Source organism: Schistocerca nitens, chromosome 11 (assembly GCF_023898315.1).
Source record: "Schistocerca nitens isolate TAMUIC-IGC-003100 chromosome 11, iqSchNite1.1, whole genome shotgun sequence".
NCBI classification, from domain to species: domain Eukaryota; kingdom Metazoa; phylum Arthropoda; class Insecta; order Orthoptera; family Acrididae; genus Schistocerca; species Schistocerca nitens.
Genome location: NC_064624.1, coordinates 200,221,332 through 200,240,689, shown reverse-complemented (window position 1 = coordinate 200,240,689; position 19,358 = coordinate 200,221,332). Strand labels below are relative to the sequence as shown.

At 46.0% G+C, this 19,358-nt stretch overlaps 1 protein-coding gene across 1 annotated transcript in view; it reads right to left on the bottom strand.

Moving 5' to 3' along the window:
• Positions 1-432: 432 nt before the first annotated feature.
• Positions 433-19,358, bottom strand: part of LOC126212775 (forkhead box protein F2-like) — a 483,336-nt gene continuing 464,410 nt past the window's right edge. Inside the window, exons 8-10 of the mRNA XM_049940180.1 lie at positions 15,885-16,241; positions 5,126-5,295; positions 433-941 (exon numbers count right to left, since the gene is read on the bottom strand). Coding sequence (XP_049796137.1) covers positions 433-941; positions 5,126-5,295; positions 15,885-16,241 — 1,036 coding nt within the window. The remainder of the gene's footprint in view (positions 942-5,125; positions 5,296-15,884; positions 16,242-19,358) is intronic.

The window sequence follows — 19,358 nt, the reverse complement described above, 5'->3', positions numbered from 1 at the left end:
TGCTCCAAGTGGGTTATAAGTGTGTTGTTCCGGAGTGTTTTTACCACTGTGTCCGACTTTTAACGTGTGCATGTCCATTCAGTGTCTTCTCTGAGTTTTGAAGACTCGCCAACTATGTTTTTTAACTTTCTGGTGACTTGTAACTGTTCTCCATGAACGTCTCCATGTTAGTCTATTTTTTACCTCCATTTTCTCCCATTATTTTGTTTTAAGTTCGCCTTTCTCGCCTTATGTATGTAACATTTTATTCTTATTTTAAGTTGTCGTGTCACTCGGCTGAAGAGCGGCGGACTGTGCCGCTGACAGCCCTCCCCTGCCCATATGGGGCAGGGGAATGAAATCACAATAAAGAAAAAAAATTCAACAGCATCCACTATGGATGAAATTCACTATTCTAAGATGCTTGACAAGTTCTCAGACGGGCGCACCTGGCTACCTCGCGATCTCGGAGAGGTCTGTCGCACTGCGAGGTACTGACCTGTGCTCGTACCTGGCGTAGTGCGGGTACGCGGGGGGCGGGACGGCGCCGCCCCCGACGCCGACGCCTCCGCCCCCGACGCCCCCGCCCCCGGCGGCGGCGGCGGCCTGGAGCGCCGACGGCCCGAAGAGCGAGCGCGCGGCGGCGCCCAGCAGCTGGGGGTGGACGGCGAGCCCCGCGTGGGCGTGGTGCTGCTGCTGGTGCGGCTGGTGGCCGTGGTGGCCGTGCAGCGGGTGTTGGCCGTGGCCGTGGCCGGGGTGCTGGTGGTGCGGGTGCGCGTGGTGCGCCGCCATCAGGTGGTGGTGGTGGTGGTGGTGCGCGTGGTGGTGCGGGTGGTAGGCGGCGGCCGCGCCGTACGGCACCGCGGGGGCGGCCACCGCCCCCAGGCCGCCGCGGAACGGCCGCTTCATGCGCCGCCGCCGGCGGAAGTTGCCGTTCTCGAACATGTCCTCGTACTGCGGGTCTGCAACACCACCGCACAGCCGGCGTTTCCAGGGCGGCTCCCAGACAGTTCCGGTTCAAAAATGGTTCAAAAGGCTCTGAGCACTTTGCGACTTAACATCTGACGTCATCAGTCCCCTAGAACCTAGAACTACTTAAACCTAACTAACCTCACACACATCCATGCCCGAGGCAGGATTCGAACCTGGGACCACACCAGTCACGCGGTTCCAGACTGTAGTGCAGCTACGGTTCAACCCTCTGTGTACCACTGGGGCATACACGGTTGGACACAAAAGTCGTAAAAACCGATAAACATAACCATTACCAGCCCTAGTACTGTACCGAGCGAGGTGTCGCAGTGGTCAGCAGAGCTGACTTGGGAGGATGAGAACTCAAACCGACGTCTGGCCATTCTTGTTTGTTTTGTTTTCTTTTTCTATAGGCTTCAAAGAACCAACTGGGCCCAATGTGCCCAAGTCAAAGCTATACAGCATGAAGAGAGATAGAGAGGAGTTACACAACGACTATACGTCAGTCCCAAGTGACATTAGAGAAGATGGCTAAAATCAGGGAAGTGGAGAGAGCGCTATCAAAACTCCATACAGAAAGAGAGGTCCAAAACTAAAAATTAAATGGCGTTCGCCATATTGCTTTGGCAGATGTAAAAGGCCCAGCGTCATTTGCTAAAATGGCCGATAACTCATACAGCAAACCCAAGTGGGAACATTAATGGTTAAAAGTGGGCATTCCTTCAGCAAGTGGCGGACAGTTAAAACTTGGGAGGAATGTGTACAAAGTGGTGGGGTAGTGCCAAATTATGAAATGGTGATGGCCAAAAAGGCAGTTCCCAATATGCAGCCTGGTTAAGATGACCTCCTCCAGGCAGGAGGGTCCACAGGAGGTCGTCCAAGCCACAGGCAGAGGTTGAATAATCCGGAGCTTATTCCCGTGAAGGCAGGACCACTGGCGATGCCAAAAGGGGACACCACCTCCTGACAGATGGCAGCACAGAGATCATCAGACAGAACATAGGTAGTCGCAGGTTGAGGTATGAGGACTGCAACCTTGGCAGCAACGTCACCAGACTCGTTTCCTGACAGACTAACATGACCAGGAAACATCCTGAAGTAGGTTTTCCACGATTTCCGTAAAACACGTCAGCGAAATGCCAGGATGGTTTCTCAGATTTCCTTCCCCATCCTTCCCTAATCCGATGGAACTGATGACCTTGCTCTTTGGTCCCCTCCCCCAAATCGACCAACCAAGCTAGTGCAGAGTAGAAAGATGATTGGCATACAAAACAGCTTCCAGTCAGCTTGGAATGGATAAATACAGCTCGAGTATGATTGTCAAGGGATTGTTAAACCATTCTTCCTGTAAGACAGTGACCAGTTCAGCCTACGATGATGGACGTGGATGGCGATCACTCACTCCAAAGTAGACCAGAAACACTGAGTAATATTGAGATCCGGTGATTGGGGTGGGGAAGCAAGATCCCACAATTCATCCACGTGCTCACAAAATTACCCCTCGACTATGAAGCTCTGCGTGAACAGGGACCCTGTCGTCTCGGAAGACACCTTCACCATTGTGGAGCAAACTCAGTACCATGGGAAAGACCTGAACAGCTAAAAATGGTCACACAATCCTTGGCAATAATGAAACCTTGCAGAGGAACCACATTACCTATGGAATACCGCGATAAGGCTGTCCAAATCATCACCAGACACAGGTGACACTCAGAGGTACATGCCAGTAGGGGGACTAAGTATGATGTGGTGCATTTTGTTGGTGCGGGTTGCCTACATCTGGGGTAGGTATGTACTCAGGGGTAAACCAACTGTTCTCCTTTGATTGACAGGTTTAACCTATTGTTCTGCTAATAGCATCCTTTTAGCAGAGCAATAGGTTAAGGGTCTGTCGATCAAAAGGAAGGATCCTTTTAGTAGAACAATAGGTTAAGTACCTGTCAATCAAAGGAGAACAATAGGTTTGCCCCTGAGTACATACCTGCCCCTGATGTAGGCAACCTGCACTAACAAAATGCTCCACAACATACCTAGTCCCCCTACTCATACCACAATTCACACATTAGGGACCTCCTGCCTATGTGAACCACCCATCATCATCTGTATCAAGAAGTCTCAAAACCTCTACGACAGGACTTCCACTCTCGCCCACCAACACATTCGTCAGTTGGGAACGCACTACCGCCAACACAACGCGCCCCTGTGGCTGTCGTCCCAAATGCAGGATTCTGTGATAGCACCCGACCCAAAAGTAATTCGGTTTGAATTGTGGTGGAGGAAAATATTTGCAGTGCCAGTATTTGGCCAGCAGGGCGAGACCTTGCACCAGTGTCCTGCTTTAAATACCAAACCTCTCCACAGCGTCTTATCAAGTGAGGGCATGCGACACTGTTAATGGTGATCCGTTCTTCAAATAGGGACATCAAACTCGGTGGCCCTGTTGGTGCTATTCACCAGGAGTAGGCCATGTGCTGGCACTGGATTTCATCCTCTCCCTTCAATCATCACCATCATCATCATCATACAACACAAGCTTTACACTAAACTCCACACACAAACACACACACACAAACTCACACACACACAACACATACACGAAGTATTACAAATATTGTAATGGAGCTTGTTCTACATAAATAAACAAAAAAAAATACCTCATCACTTCTACATCTACATCTACATCCATACTCCGCAAGCCACCTGACGGTTTGTGGCGGAGGGTACCTTGAGTACCTCTATCGGTTCTCCCTTCTATTCCAGTCTCGTATTGTTCGTGGAAAGAAGGATTGTCGGTATGCCTCTGTGTGGGCTCTAATCTCTCTGGTTTTATCCTCACGGTCTCTTCGTGAGATATACGTAGGAGGGAGCAATATACTGCTCGACTCCTCAGTGAAGGTATGTTCTCGAAACCTCAACGAAAGCCCATACCTAGCTACTGCAGAGTCTTCCACTGGCGTTTATCTATGATCTCCGTAACGCTTTCGCGATTACTAAATGATCCTGTAACGAAGCGCGCCGCTCTCCGTTGGTTCTTCTCTGTCTCTTCTATCAACCCTATCTGGTACGGATCCCACACTGCTGAGCAGTATTCGAGCAGTGGGCGAACAAGTGTACAGTAACCTACTTCCTTTGTTTTCGGATTGCATTTCCTTAGGATTCTTCCAATGAATCTCAGTCTGGCATCTGCTTTATATGATCATTCCATTTCATATCACTCCTAATGCGTACTCCCAGATAATTTATGGAATTAACTGCTTCCAGTTGCTGACCTGCTATATTGTAGCTAAATGATAAGGGATCTTTCTTTCTATGTATTCGCAGCACATTACACTTGTCTACTTTGAGAGTCAACTGCCATTCCCTGCACCATGCCTCAATTCGCTGCAGATCCTCCTGCATTTCAGTACAATTTTCCATCGTTACAACCTCTCAATATACCACAGCATCATCCGCAAAAAGCCTCAGTGAAGTTCCGATGTTACCCACAAGGTCATTTATATATATATATTGTGAATAGCAACGATCCTACGACACTCCCCTGCGGCACACCTGAAATCACTCTCACTTCGGAAGACTTCTCTCCATTCAGAATGACATGCTGCTTTCTGTTATCTAGGAACTCTTCAATCCAATCACACAATTGGTCTGATAGTCCATGTGCTCTTACTTTGTTCATTAAACGACTGTGGGGAACTGTATCCAACGCCTTGCGGAAGTCGAGAAACACGGCATCTACCTGTGAACCCGTGTCTATGGCCCTCTGAGTCTCGTGGACGAATACTTCAAGTAAAAGATGCGTCTCTACACTTACCAGACAAGTTATAACAGATTACAGACAACAGTTATTTATAAAAAGAGTCATTCATATCAATAAAAACCGACATTTTCAAACATCTTTACAGCAAGCTAGAGGTCTGACAGGTGTGGGGCTTTGGCGTTTGTATGACAAACAAGAAACAGACCTAGCATATCGGGAGCCATTCCCCTTGACAAAGGACAAGGAGTGCTCAGTGGAAAGCTCGTGCTGTTTTAACAACTCGACGGGACAGGAAGCCGAGGAACACTCCATCCAATCGGCGACGAGTGTAGTACGAGGTGGAGGAGGTGACGCCACGCCCAGCTGCGACGCCATTGGCTGGCCAGCCAGCCAGCCAGCCAGGCGGGGTGGACTCACCGAGCGTCCAGTAGTTGCCCTTGCGGTCGCCGCCCTCTCGCGGCACCTTGACGAAGCACTCGTTGAGCGACAGGTTGTGCCGGATGGAGTTCTGCCAGCCCTTCTTGTTGCGCTCGAAGTAGGGGAAGCGGCTCGTGATGTAGGCGTAGATCTCAGACAGAGTTGCCCTCCTGCCAGGCAGAAGAAGATATTGGTACACACACACACACACACACGCACACACACACACACACACACACGGCTCAGTCCGGGACGTCCGAGAAAGCAGAGGGCACTTCTTCGCACCTTTACAAAGGGTGTCCAACAAGTGCCCCTAGCCCTCTCGACTTTGCACTATTGAACAAATAAATAACCGATTTACAATGATTACCTAATACTGTCTGCTGCTAAAAATGTTTAGAACATTGTTCCAGGAAAACAGCGATCTGCTAGCATCAGAATTTACACTACTGGCCATTAAAATTGCTACACCACGAAGGTGATGTGCTACAGACGCGAAATTTAACCGACAGGAAGAAGATGCTGTGATATGCAAATGGTTAGCTTTTCAGGAGAAATGCGTACCATCACGTTTCCGACTTTGATAAAGGTCGGATAGTAGCCTATCGCGATTGCGGTTTATCGTATCGCGACATTGCTGCTCGCGTTGGTCGAGATCCAATGACTGTTAACAGAATATGCAATCGGTGGGTTCAGGAGAGTAATTCGGAACGCCGTGCTGGATCCCGACTGCCTCGTATCACTAGCAGTCGAGATGACAGGCACCTTATCCGCACGGCTGTAACGGGTCGTGCAGCCACGTCTCGATCCCTGAGTCAACAGATGGGGACGTTACAAAACAACAACCATCTGCACGAACAGTTCGACGACGTTTGCAGCAGCATGGACTATCAGCTCGGAGACCGTGGCTGCGGTTACCCCTGACGCTGCATCACAGACAGGGGCGCCTGCGATGGTGTACTCGACGACGAACCTGGGTGCACGAATGGCATAACGTCATTTTTTCGGATGAATCCAGGTTCTGTTTACAGCATCACGATGGTCGCATCCGTGTTTGGCGACATCGCGGTGAGCCCACATTGGAAGCGAGTATTCGTCATCGCCATATTGGCGTATCACCCGGCGTGATGGTATGGGGTGCCATCGGTTACACGTCTTGGTCACCTCTTGTTCGCATTGACGGCGCTTTGAACAGTGGACGTTACATTTCAGATGTGTTACGACCCGTGGCTCTACCCTTCATTCGATCCCTGCTAAACCCTACATTTCAGCAGGATAACGCACTACCGCATGTTGCAGGTCCTGTACGGGCCTTTGTGGATACAGAAAATGTTCGACTGCTGCCCTGGCCAGCACATTCTCCAGATCTCTCACCAACTGAAAACGTCTGGTCAATGGTGGCCGAGCAACTGGCTCGTCACAATACGCCAGTCACTACTCTCGATGAACTGTGGTGTCGTGTTGAAGCTGCATTGGCAGCTGTACCTGTACACGCCATCCGAGCTCTGTTTGACTCAATGCCGAGGCGTATCGAGGCCGTTATTACGGTTAGAGGTGGTTGTTACGAGTACTGATTTCTCAGGATCTATAATCTATGCACCCAAATTGCGTGACACTGTAATGACATGTCAGTTCTAGTATAATATATTTGTCCAATGAATACCCGTTTATCATCTGCATTTCTTCTTGGTGTAGCAGTTTTAATGGCCAGTAGCGTATTTTGCAAACACAGTCTCACTCGCATTAAAGTTGTTAGTTTTGTTTATTATTATTTTCTAGATGACTGGCGTTGAGAAAATCTGTGTGTGCAGGCCTGGAGAACTCTGCTATTCTCCATACCTGCATGGACGGACCTAGTTGACACCACAGATTCCTACTGTCATCAAGGAATGTTGATCTGATGATGGTCTTATAGAAGATCAAACCCCTCATCTAGAAAATAAAAACTAATTGCTCTTATGGAAGATCGCAATCCGTCATCTGGAAAATAGAAACTAACAACTTTAATGCAATAGAGACCGTGTTTATTAAATAAGTTACGATCAGCTATGTTTGAGGCGAATGGAAACACGGTTGTTCTTCTTGTTACAGATGTTTATTCTGCCAGATCGCATAAAAATACACAACAATTACGTTTCAGCGAAACTAAATGGCCATCTTCAGAACACTTACAGGGCCAATTCGTCGACTGTTCACGTTAGTTGGACACAACTGGAATGTATAGAAAGGTACCACTATGAAAAATTCTAACGTCAAACCAACATAACATGCATACAAATTCAGAGTAATCGTACACTATAGAGACAACATTCCATGGTGCCGCCTCTCGTCATGCAATAAGAGAATAGCTGTGCGAACAGCGGACAAGAGCTACAAGTAAAATTTATAAGACGTGTATAGTGTGTTTCATATTGTCCTTGTTGCACCTCACACGAAACTGTTATGAAGCAATCAACGTAATGCATCGTAAATTGCAGTTGTTTCAAAGAAAATGCCTTTTTTGCATGCTGCACATCGAAATTTGTATTTTTATTTATGCGCCCAGACGCGTTTCGCCTTTATTTTACAAGGCATCTTCAGTGGGTGTCCTGAAATATTACATGATTTGTCCATTTTTAGACATAAGTTATGGTTTTACATCCAGTTTATAGATTTAAAAACAGTTCCTCAACGTTGTTTCATGAAATGGAAAGGTACCTACAGGTAACTTCTAATTCATTGCAGAAAAAGATGTCCACGTGGTTGCCAGATGAGAAAACGCTGTTTGCTTCGATGCAATGAATTAGAAGTTACCTCTAAGTACCTTTCCATTTCATGAAACAACGTTGAGGAACTGCTTTTAAGTCTATAACCTAGATGTGAAGCCATAACCAATGTGTAAAAATGGACAAATCATGTAATATTTCACGAAACCCACTGAAGATGCCTTGTAAAAAAAAGGCGAAACGCGTCTGGGCGCATAAATAAAAATTTCGATGTGCAGCATGCAAGAAAGGCATTTTCTTTGAAACAACTGCAGTTTATGTACAACTGCTGCGAAAATGGCCATTACAGGAAAAGCGTGTAATACATCGTGTTTTCGGGCACCACCAGATGTCAACACTCTTTTACGACATAAGATTGTCTTCATAATACAGTGTAAGAAATTTTATATTTTTAATTTTTGTATTTTTACGTATGTATAAGTCCATAAAAGTAAAAGGATTATATATCTAATTTCACAAATCTGTACATTTGGAAAACCAGATATTATTTATTTACATTGTATTTCGAAGACATAATCTTATGTACAGTATTGCAGCGCCTGTGTTATTCTGATTACGATGCAAAGTTCCGTTGGACATGCATGCATCTTGCCTTATCATGTGATGAATTATCTCCTCTCCTATGACTCCTAGGACCTAGGAAATTCGGAAATTTGTGGCAAGATCTTACGGGACCAAACTGCTGAGGTCATCGGTCCCTAAGCTTACACAATACTTAATCTAACTAACTTATGCTAAGGACAACACACACACACACCCATGCCCGAGGAAGGAGTCGAACCTCCGACGGGGGCAGCCGCGCGAACCGTGACAAAGCGCCCGAGACCGCACGGTTACCCCGCGCGGCACGGGTCTTGTTAAGCACTGTTTCTGAATCTGCAAAGGACACTTTAAACACGTCATCACAATGAACTCCACTGTGCGCTACATACACGATCAATTTAACTATCAAAGTGTCAATCCTGATCTTGTGAGTTACTCGCAATGTCTTCTACACCCCTTGCTGACGCACTTGTAATGTTTGTCGACGAAAATATTTTACAAGACAGACTTGACAATTTCATGATAATAACCGAGTGATTAACAAGGTCCAAGGTGTGATAGCAATGGTTGTAACTCAACACGTCACAAGAAGATTGGTCCAAATGGCTCTGAGCTCTATGGGACTTAACATCTATGGTCATCAGTCCCCTAGAACTTAGAACTACTTAAACCTAACTAACGTAAGGACGGCACACAACACCCAGTCATCACGAGGCAGAGAAAATCCCTGACCCCGCCGGGAATCGAACCCGGGAACCTGGGCGTGGGAAGCGAGAACGCTACCGCACGACCACGAGCTGCGGACGCGTCACAGAAAGACAGACATTTCAAATGAACGAGGAGCGAATTATTTTTTAATCTGAATAGCAGACTGACAAACGAAGGAAATGCTGTCTCATCTTAGGGCACATGCACATGTGGTCTAGGGGTAGCGTCTTTGATTAGGAATCAACACGTCCTAGGTCCCGGGTTCCAACCCAGTCCTGCTCAAAATTTCGTATAAAAATCGTCAGCAACGGCCTTTTCAAAGAGGGCGGACAGAGGTTCAGGACATTCTGTTGCCCTTGCAGTCGGAAACTGCCTCTAAAAGGCGGAATAATCAGCTTTGATCAATGGCACAAGGATGCAGAAGGCAATGGAAACCACTGCGTTAAGGACACATAACGTGTATCCACAGGACATGTGGCCTGTAATTGAAAAAGTGTCATGATGATCTCTCCATTGGAAAAAGGAGGGATCTACAAACGTGGACGTGACGATAAGAAAAGGACTGAATAACTGGCAAAAGGGTAATGTTCTACGAGTTGGAGCGTGGAATGTCAGAAGGTTGAGATTGTGGTAGGGAAGCTAGAAAACCTGAATAGGGAAATGCTACGGCTCAGTCTAGATATAGCAGGGGTCAGGGTCAGTGAAGTAAAATGGAAAGAAGAGAAGGACTTCTGGTCGTCTGAGTACAGGCTAATATCAACAGCAGCAAAAAGTGGTATAAAGGGAGTAGGATTCGTTATGAATAGGAAGGAAGGGAAGAGGATGAGTTACTGTGAACAGTTAGTGATGGGGTTGCTCCCATCAGAATCGACAGCAATCTAGCATTGACAACCTTAGTTCAGGTATATAGGCTGATGCTGCAGGCTGAAGATGGAGAGACACAGAAAGTATACGAGGATACTGAATTCAGTAAGTGCATGGAGATGAAAATCTAATACACTACTGGATATTAAAATTGCTACACCAAGAAGAAATTCAGATGATAAACGGGTATTCATTGGACAAACATATTATACTAGAACTGACATGTGATTACATTTTCACGCAATTTGGGTGCATAGATCCTGAGAAATCAGTACCCAGAACAACCACCTCTGGCCGTAATAACGGCCTCGATACCCCTGGACATTGAGCGAAACAGGTTGGATGGTGTGTACAGGTACAGCTGCCCGTGCAGCTTCAACACGATACCACAGTCAGCAGTCGAACATTTTCTGTATCCAGAAAGGCCCGTACAGGACCTGCAACAAACGGACGTCAATTATCCAGCTGAAATGTAGGGTTTGGCAGGGATCGAATGAAGGGTAGGATCCACTGGTCGTAACACATCTGAAATCTAACGTCCACTGTTCAAAGTGCCGTCAATGCGAACAAGAGGTGACCGAGACGTGTAACCAATTGCACCCGATACCATTACGCCGAGTGACATGCCAGTATGGCGACGATGAATACACGCTTCCAATGTGCGTTCACCGCGATGTCGCCAAACACGGATGCTACCATCATGATGCTGTAAACAGATCCTGGATTCATCCGATAAAATGTTTTGCCATTCGTGCACCCAGGTTCGTCGTCGAGTACACCATCGCAGGTGCTCCTGTCTGTGATGCAGCGTCAAGGGTAACCGCAGCCACGGTCTCCGAGCTGATAGTCTGTGCTGCTGCAAACGTCGTCGAACTGTTCGTGCAGATGGTTGTTGTGTTGCAACCCTGTTGACTGAGGGATCGAGACGTGGCTGCACGATCCGTTACAACCGTGCGGATAAGATGCCTGTCATCTCGACTGCTAGTGATACGAGGCCGTTGCGATTCAGCACGGCGTTCCGTATTACCCTCCTGAACTCACCGATTCCATATTCTGCTAACAGTCATTGGATTTCGACCAACGCGAGCAGCAATGTCGCCATACGATAAGCCGCAATCGCGATAGACTACAATCCGACCTTTATCAAAGTCGGAAGCGTGATGGTACGCATTTCTCCTCCTTACACGAGGCATCAGAACAACGTTTCACCAGGCAACGCCGGTCAACTGCTGTTTGTGTATGAGAAATCGGTTGGAAACTTTCCTCGTGTCAGCACGTTGTAGGTGTCGCCACCGGCGCCAACCTCGTGTGAATGCTCTGAAAAGCTAATCATTTGCATATCACAGCACCTTCTTCCTGTCAGTTAAATTTCGCGTCTGTAGCACGTTATCTTCGTGGTGTAGCAATTTTGATGGCCAGTAGTGTAGTCATGGAAGACTGGAATGCAGTTGTAGGGGAAGGAGTAGAAGAGAGTTACGGGAGGAAAGAGGCCTGGTAGTAGGAATGAGAGAGGAGAAAGACTAATTGAGTTCTGCAATAAATTTCAGCTAATAAAATCGAACTCTCTGCTCAAGAACCACAAGAGGAGGAGGTATACTTCCAAAAAGCCAGGAGACACAGAAAGATTCCAGTTAGATTACATCCTGGACAGACAGAGATTCTGAAATCAGATACCGGATTGTAAGGCGTTCACAGGAGAAATACAGATCAGATCACAATTTAGTAATGATGAAGAGTAGGGTAAAGTTTAAGAGACTACTGAGGAAGAACCAATGTGGAAAGAAATGGGAGACGGAAGTGCTAAGGAATGAAGAGATAGGCTTGAAGTTCTCTGGGGCTATACATACTGCGATGGTGATTAGTTCAGTAGGCAGTTCAGTTGAAGAGGACTGACGTCTCTATAAAGAACAGCCACAAAAACTGAAAGGAAAAACACAGGTACAAGGAAGGTAACAGCAAAGAAACCACGAGTAACAGAAGAAATATTTCAGTTGGTCACGAGAGAAGGAAGTACAAAAATGCTCAGAGAAATTCAGGAGTATAGAAATGGAAGTTATGAAATAAAAAGTGCAGGGAAGCTAAAGCGAAATGGTTGCATGAAAAATGCAAAGAAATGGAAAAACAGATGATTGTCAGAAGGACAGACGTAGCATATAGAAAAGTAAAAAAACCTTCAGTGAAATTAATAGCAACGGAGGCAGCATTAAGAGTGCAACGGGAGTTCCACTGTTAGATGTAGAGGAGAGTGAAAAGGCGGAAAGAATGCACTGAAGGCCTTAATGAGGAGGAGGGCTTGTCTGTGTTGTCATAGAAGGAGAAACAGGAGTCAACAGGGAAGAAACAGGGGATCCAGTATGAGAATCAGAATTTAAAAGAGCCTAAAATCCAATAAGGCAGCAGAGACACATAATATTGCATTGGAATTTCTACAGTCGTTGGGGGAACTGACAACAAAACGACTATTCATGCTGGTCTGTACAATGTATGAGACTGGCGATACACCATCAGCCTTTCAGAAAGACATCAGCCTCACAATTCCGAAGGTAGCTGACAAGTGCGAGAATTATTGTGTACTTAGTTTAACATCCCATGCATCCGAGCTACTGACAAGAATATTATACAGGAGAATGGAAAAGAATATTGAGGATCAGTTTGGTTTTAGGAAAGGTAAATCCAATGGAGAGGTAATTCTGATGTTGCAGTTGATAATGGAAACAAGACTGAAGAAAAATCAAGACACGTTGGACTATGTAAAACGGTGCAAGATGTTTGGAATTCAGAGAAAAATAGAGGTAATGTATAGAAAAATATGAGTAGTATACAATACTGTATGTACAAAAACCAAGTGACTGGAAGACCAAGAACAAAGTGTTTTGATTAAAAAGGATGTAAGACAGGGATGCTGTCTTTGGCCACCTCCGTTCAACCTACACATCGAAGAGGCAATGACAGAAAGAAAAGAAAAGTACAAGAACTCGATAAAAAGTTAGGGTGAAAGAATATCAATGATGCGATTCAGTGATGGCATTGGTCAATAAAAACAATACCGATCGCTGTTATATAGTTTTATTTCTAGGCAACCAGTTTCGACGTTACACTACGTCATCTTCAGGCCAAGACTGCTCCAATCCTGTCTTGCCTTGAAGATGACGTAGTGTAATGTTCAAACTGGTTGCCTAGAAATAAACCAATATAACGGCGAATAGTATTGTTTTTACTGAACATTGAACAGCCTTAGTCCCATACTCCACCAGAAGATGGATACCATTGATGACATTGGTGTCATGAGTGAAAGTGAAGAAGAATTACAGGATTTGTTGAATGGACTGAAGAGACTAAAGAATACAGAATATGGATTGAAAGTAAATCGCAGAAAGACGAAAGTAACGAGAGGTAGTAGAAATGAGAATACTGAGTATCATGAAGCAGACGAGATTAAGGAATTCTGCAACTAGGCAGCCCATGACGGATGGAGCAACGAAATAAAAGGCAGACTAGCACTGGAAATAAGGGCGTTCCTGGTCAAGAGACGTCTACTAGTATCTAACAAAGGTCTTACCTTGAGGAAGAAATTTCTGAGAATGTACGCCCGGAGCACAGAATTGTATGGTAGTGAAATGTGGAATGTGGGAAAACTGGAACAGGAGAGGATCGGAGCACTTGAGACGTGGTGCTACAGAAGAATGTTGAAAATTAGGTGGACTGATAAAGTAAGGAATGAAGTGGTTCTCCACAGAATTGGTGAGGAAAGGGATGCATGGGAAACACTGACAAGAAGAAGGGACAGCATGGTAGAACGTCTGTTAAGACATGAGGAATAAGTTACATGGTACTAGAGTGAGCTGTAGAGGGCAAAAACTGTAGTAGGAGACAGAGACTGGAATACATCCAACAAATTACTGACAAGGGAACCTCCCCATCGCACCCCCCTCAGATTTAGTTATAAGTTGGCACAGTGGATAGGCCTTGAAAAACTGAACACAAATCAATCGACAAAACAGGAAGAAGTTTTGTCGAACTATGAAAGAAATAAGCAAAATATACAAATTGAACAGTCGATGTGTAACATAAGCCACATCAAGGACAATCTTATCTGACGAGCGCTGTGGTCTCGTGGTTAGCGTAAGCGACTGCGGTACGAAAGGACCTCGGTTCAAGTCTTCCCTCGAGTAAAAATTTTAATTTTTTCATTTTCTAGCAATTGACGTGTGTCAATTATCAAAGTTCAGGCACTCACACAATCAACTTCGCTCTCGAAAATTCCAGGACATGTTCAGATTTGCTTGGACATATGCAGGATTTGACGGTCTACACACGGAAAAAATCGGAAAACGTTAAAAACATATGTTTTGACAGAGCACAGGGAAAACTGTGTGACTGTGAAACTGTTGCATTCATTTGTTGCAGTTTATGTGACAAACTCTTATGTTTTCATCACTTTTTTGGGAGTTATCACATCCACAAGAAAACCTAAATCGGGCAAGGTAGAAGAATCTTTTTACCCATTCGCCAAGTGTAGAAGTTAGGTGGGTCGACAACGTATTCCTGTCATGTGACGCACATGCCGTCACCAGTGTCTTATAGATTTTATCAGACGTATTTTCCTGTGGAGGAATCGGTTGACCTATGACCTTGCGATCAAATGTTTTCGGTTCCCATTGGAGAGGCACGTCCTTTCGTCTACTAATCGCACGGTTTTGCGGTGCCGTCGCAAAACACAGACACTAAACTTATTACAGTGAACAGAGACGTCAATGAACGAACGGACGGATCAGAACTTTGCGAAAATAAAGTAAAATTTTCACTCGAGGGAAGACTTGAACCAAGGATCTCTCATTCCGGCGCTGCTTGCGCTAACCACGGGACCACGGCGCTCCTGAGCTCATAATGTCCTTAATGTTGCTTATCTTGCACATGGACTACTCAGTCCGTATATTTTGCACATTTTTTTCATAGTTCCACACAACTTCTTCCTGTTTTCTCGATTGATCTGTGTTCAGTTTTTCAAGGCCTGTCCACTCTGCCAACTTATAACTAAATCTGAGGGGGGTGCGATGGGGAGGTTCCCTTGTGAGGATGTAGATTGCAAGTGCTACTCTGAGATGAGGGGGTTGGTTCAAATGGCTCTGAGCACTATGGGACTTTTCTGAGGTCATCAGTCCCCTAGAACTTAGAACTACTTAAACCTAACTAATCTAAGGACATCACACACATCCATGCCTGAGGCAGGATTCGAACCTGTGACCGTAGCAGCAGCGCAGTTCCGGACTGAAGCTCCTAGAACGGCTCTGCTAACTTGGCTGGCTGAAGGGGTTGGCACAGAAGAGTGAGTCAGGGTATACCACATGAAACCTGCCCGAAAAAATACTGCCGACAAGAAAACCTCTGGTACTTGATGATGTTAGATTGAGCAGTTAACCTGAGATAATAAATGGAAATGACACGTGGTTTGGGCCTCCCATGGGGTAGACCATTCGCCTGGTGCAAGTCATTCGAGTTAACACCACTTCGGGGACTTGCATGTGGATGGGGATGAAATAGTGATGATAAGGACAACAAAACACCCAATCCCTGAGCAGAGAAAATCTCTGACCCAGCCAGGAATCGAACCCGGGCCGTTAGGTATGACATTCCATCGCGCTGACCACTCAGCTACCAGGGGCGGACATACTGAGATGATGAGGATAGCTGGGAATTGGAATGAATGGAGATGTAAGTGATGGAGTATTTACTTCTGATGACCAAAACAGCAGCACCTTAGATCTACCATATGTGTATCAAACCATGGAGAGTGTCGAAGTGTCGAACTACAGTGGCGTTAAAGATGGTGTAGTGTATTTTCATCACGGGAGTTGAAACTGTGCTGCAGTGCTACCAACCTGTGCGGCGATTGCGCTATGGCCATAGCGATGAGCGCCACGTAGGAGAACGGCGGCTTCGTGTTGGCAGTGCTGGCCGAGCCAGCGTCGCCGGAGCGCTGCTCCTCGCCCACTCCGTTGGCAGCACTGCCCGTGGTGGTTCCCCCACTTTTGTTATCGGCGCCGCCGCTGGCGCTGTTGGCGGTGCCACTGGATGCAGAGGTCGGAGTGGCCGCGTCGCCCGCCGACGTCGTCGTGTCCGACGCCGGGGTGTCGTCCTCGCAGCGGCCGCCGCCAGGGTGGGACGAGTCGGGGGCAGCCTGGCCAGTGCTGCCAACCTCGGAGACTGACAGGCTGGCCGAGGTAGGGGTGGTGGTGCTGTTTTAAGTGCGACAAAGACAGATTTTAGCGGTTAAAGACGTGAGGAGATGTTTAAAGACTGGCACTGACACGGTAAGACAGACACTTGGAACTGAAGCCAAAACTAATCTCATTGGGGTTGGGGTTGGGTTGGGTTGGGTTGGATTGTTTCGGGAAGGAGACCAGACAGCGAGGTCATCGGTCTCAGCAGATTAGGGAAGGATGGGGAAGGAAGTCGGCCATGCCGTTTGAGAGGAACCATCCCGGCATTCGTATGGAGCGATTTAGGGAAATCACGGAAAACCTGAATCAGGACGGCCTGACGCGGGATTGAACCGTCATCCTCCTGAATGCGAGTCCAGTGTCCAACCACTGCGCCACCTCTCTCGGTACTAATCTCATTCTGGAATCTAAAGTAGTAATGCAAGTTGGCAACTACTGTGGAGCACTTCAGAACAGTCAGTGGAACATATGGATTTCTTACAAATATCTGGGAGAGAATAAAAATTATGTGTTTTCACCCATCCAGAAGAGTGATACATTACATGGCTCTCATAGATGATGTTCTACATGTTTCATTGTTCATCTTTTTTATATGTCCGACACTTCATTCCTCTCCTGTATCAACCTCATCATCTCTGGGTCGGACTTGCACACTGTGTTTTCAATTACTTGTTAGAATGTATTCCATCTCTGTCTTCCTCTACAGTTTTTAACCTCTTCAGTTCATTCTAGTACCATGCAAGTTATTCCATGATGTCATAACAGATGCCCCAACATCCAGTCCCTTCTTCTTGTCAGTCCATTCCACATATCTGTTCCTTTGCCGATTCTGCACAGAACCTCCTCATTCTTCACCTTATCAGTCCACCTAATTTTCAACATCATTCTACACAGAAGCGCCAGAGACACTGGCATAGGCATGCGTACTCAAAAACAGAGACATGTAAACAGGCAGAATACGACGCTGCGGTCGGCAAGCGCCTATATAACACAACAAGTGTCTGGTGGAGTTGTTAGATCGGTTACTGCTGCTACAATGGCTGGTTATCAAGATTTAAATGAGTTTGAACGTGGTGTTATAGTCGGCGCACGAGCATCTCTGAGGCAGTCATAAAGTGGGGATTTTCCTGTACGGCCATTTCACGAGTGTACCGTGAATATCAGAAATCTGGTAAAAAATCAAATCTCCAACATCGCTTCACTATAGCTGGAAAAAGATCGTGCAAGAACTGGACCAACAACGACTGACAAGAATCTTTCAACGCTACAGAAGTGCAACCCTTCCATAAATTGTTGCAGATTTCAATGCTGGACCATCAACGAGTGTCAGCCTGCGAGGAATTCAACGAAACATAATGGAAATGGGCTTTTGGAGCCGAAGGCCCACTCGTGTACCCTCGATGACTGCACGGCACAAAGCTTTAAGCCTCACCTAGGCCCGTCAACAGCGACATTAGACTGTTGATGACTGGAAACATGTTGCCTGGTCGGACGAGTCTCGTTTCCAGTTGTATCGAGCGGGTGGAGGTGTACAAGTATGGAGACAACCTCATGAATCCATGAACACTGCATGTCAGCGGCGGACTGTTGAAGCTGGCGGAGGCTCTGTAATGGTGTGGGGCGTGTTCAGTTGGAGTGATGTTGGACCCCTGATACGTCTACATACGACTTTGACAGGTGACACGTACGTAAGACTCCTGTCTGATCACCTGCATCCATTCATGTCCATTGTGGATTCCGAAGGACTCGGGCAATTTCAGCAGGACAATGCGACACCCCAAACGTCCGTAATTGCTACAGAGTGGCTCCAGGAACGCTCTTCCGAGATTGAACACTTTCGGTGGCCACCAAACTCCCCAGACATGAACATTATTGAGGATATCTGGGATGCAACATGCTGCTCAGAAGAGATCTCCGTCCCCTCGTACTCTTAGAGTTTGATGGACAGCCCTACAAGATTCTGTGGTGAACTCCCTCCAGCACTACTTCAGGCATAAGTTGAGTCCATGCCACATCGTGTTGCGGCACTTTTGTGCTCTGGCAAGGGCCCTACATGATGTTAGGCAGGTGTACCAGTTTCCTTGGCTCTTCGGTGTATAGCAGCACATCTCACAAGGGGAGGCCGCCAATTGTGAAATTCAGATTCGATTCATACTGTGCATAATAAAAGCTCATGGCCAGAGGTGTAATGTGGCAAAGCACCAAGATGCACTTCTCAGCCGTTGTCGAGAAAATCGACAGTTAAAAGAAACCGTTGCCGTGAAATACTCTCTACGATAAACAACTTTCTACAGCGTCGTGGTGCAGCGGTAAGCTGTTCGGGTTCGTAATCCGAAGGTCGCCGGATCGAATCTCGCGCCATGCAACCTTTTTTTTTAGTATTTGTTTTTTGTAATTCAAATATATATATATATATATATATATATATATATATATATATATATATATATATATATATATATAATTCCCGGCAATCAGTTGCAACAATTATGCATATAACAAGTTGTTGAAAGTCGTTTGTCGTGGAAAAACTGGCGACTTCGAACATCATTATGTTTTCCGTAAACAAAGTTGTATTTCACAAATGTTATTAATTGTATTCATAATGTTAACCACGTATAGTTAACAGAAGACGTAGAAACGATATTCCGAAACGAATACGTATAGCGTAAGTCAAACGTTCGAATTGGAATAGAAACCCCACGAACACAAATTTGCTGTGGCAGGTATGAAATATAAACTCCGTTACTCCCTCGTTACACTTGAACAACAGACGTTGAATGGGCCGAAAGGAGCCGCCGCATAACTAGCGTAGTTGCCTGCTAACTTCGAAAGAAGGTAGATGCGGTCCCTAGCGCAACTTATAACATCGTCGAAAATCAGTGCGGACGGGAGAGCTCTGGTACACCCTGTTAAACAACGGAAAAATGGAGGCGGTACAATTGGAGAGCGATCCGCCTTCACTAACATGCATAAGCAATTCATTAATAGTATATATATATATATATATATATATATATATATATATATATATATATATATGAATTACAAAAAACTAATAATAAAAAAAATTGCATGGCGCGAGATTCGATCCGGCGACCTTCGGATTACGAACCCGAGCGCTTACCGCTG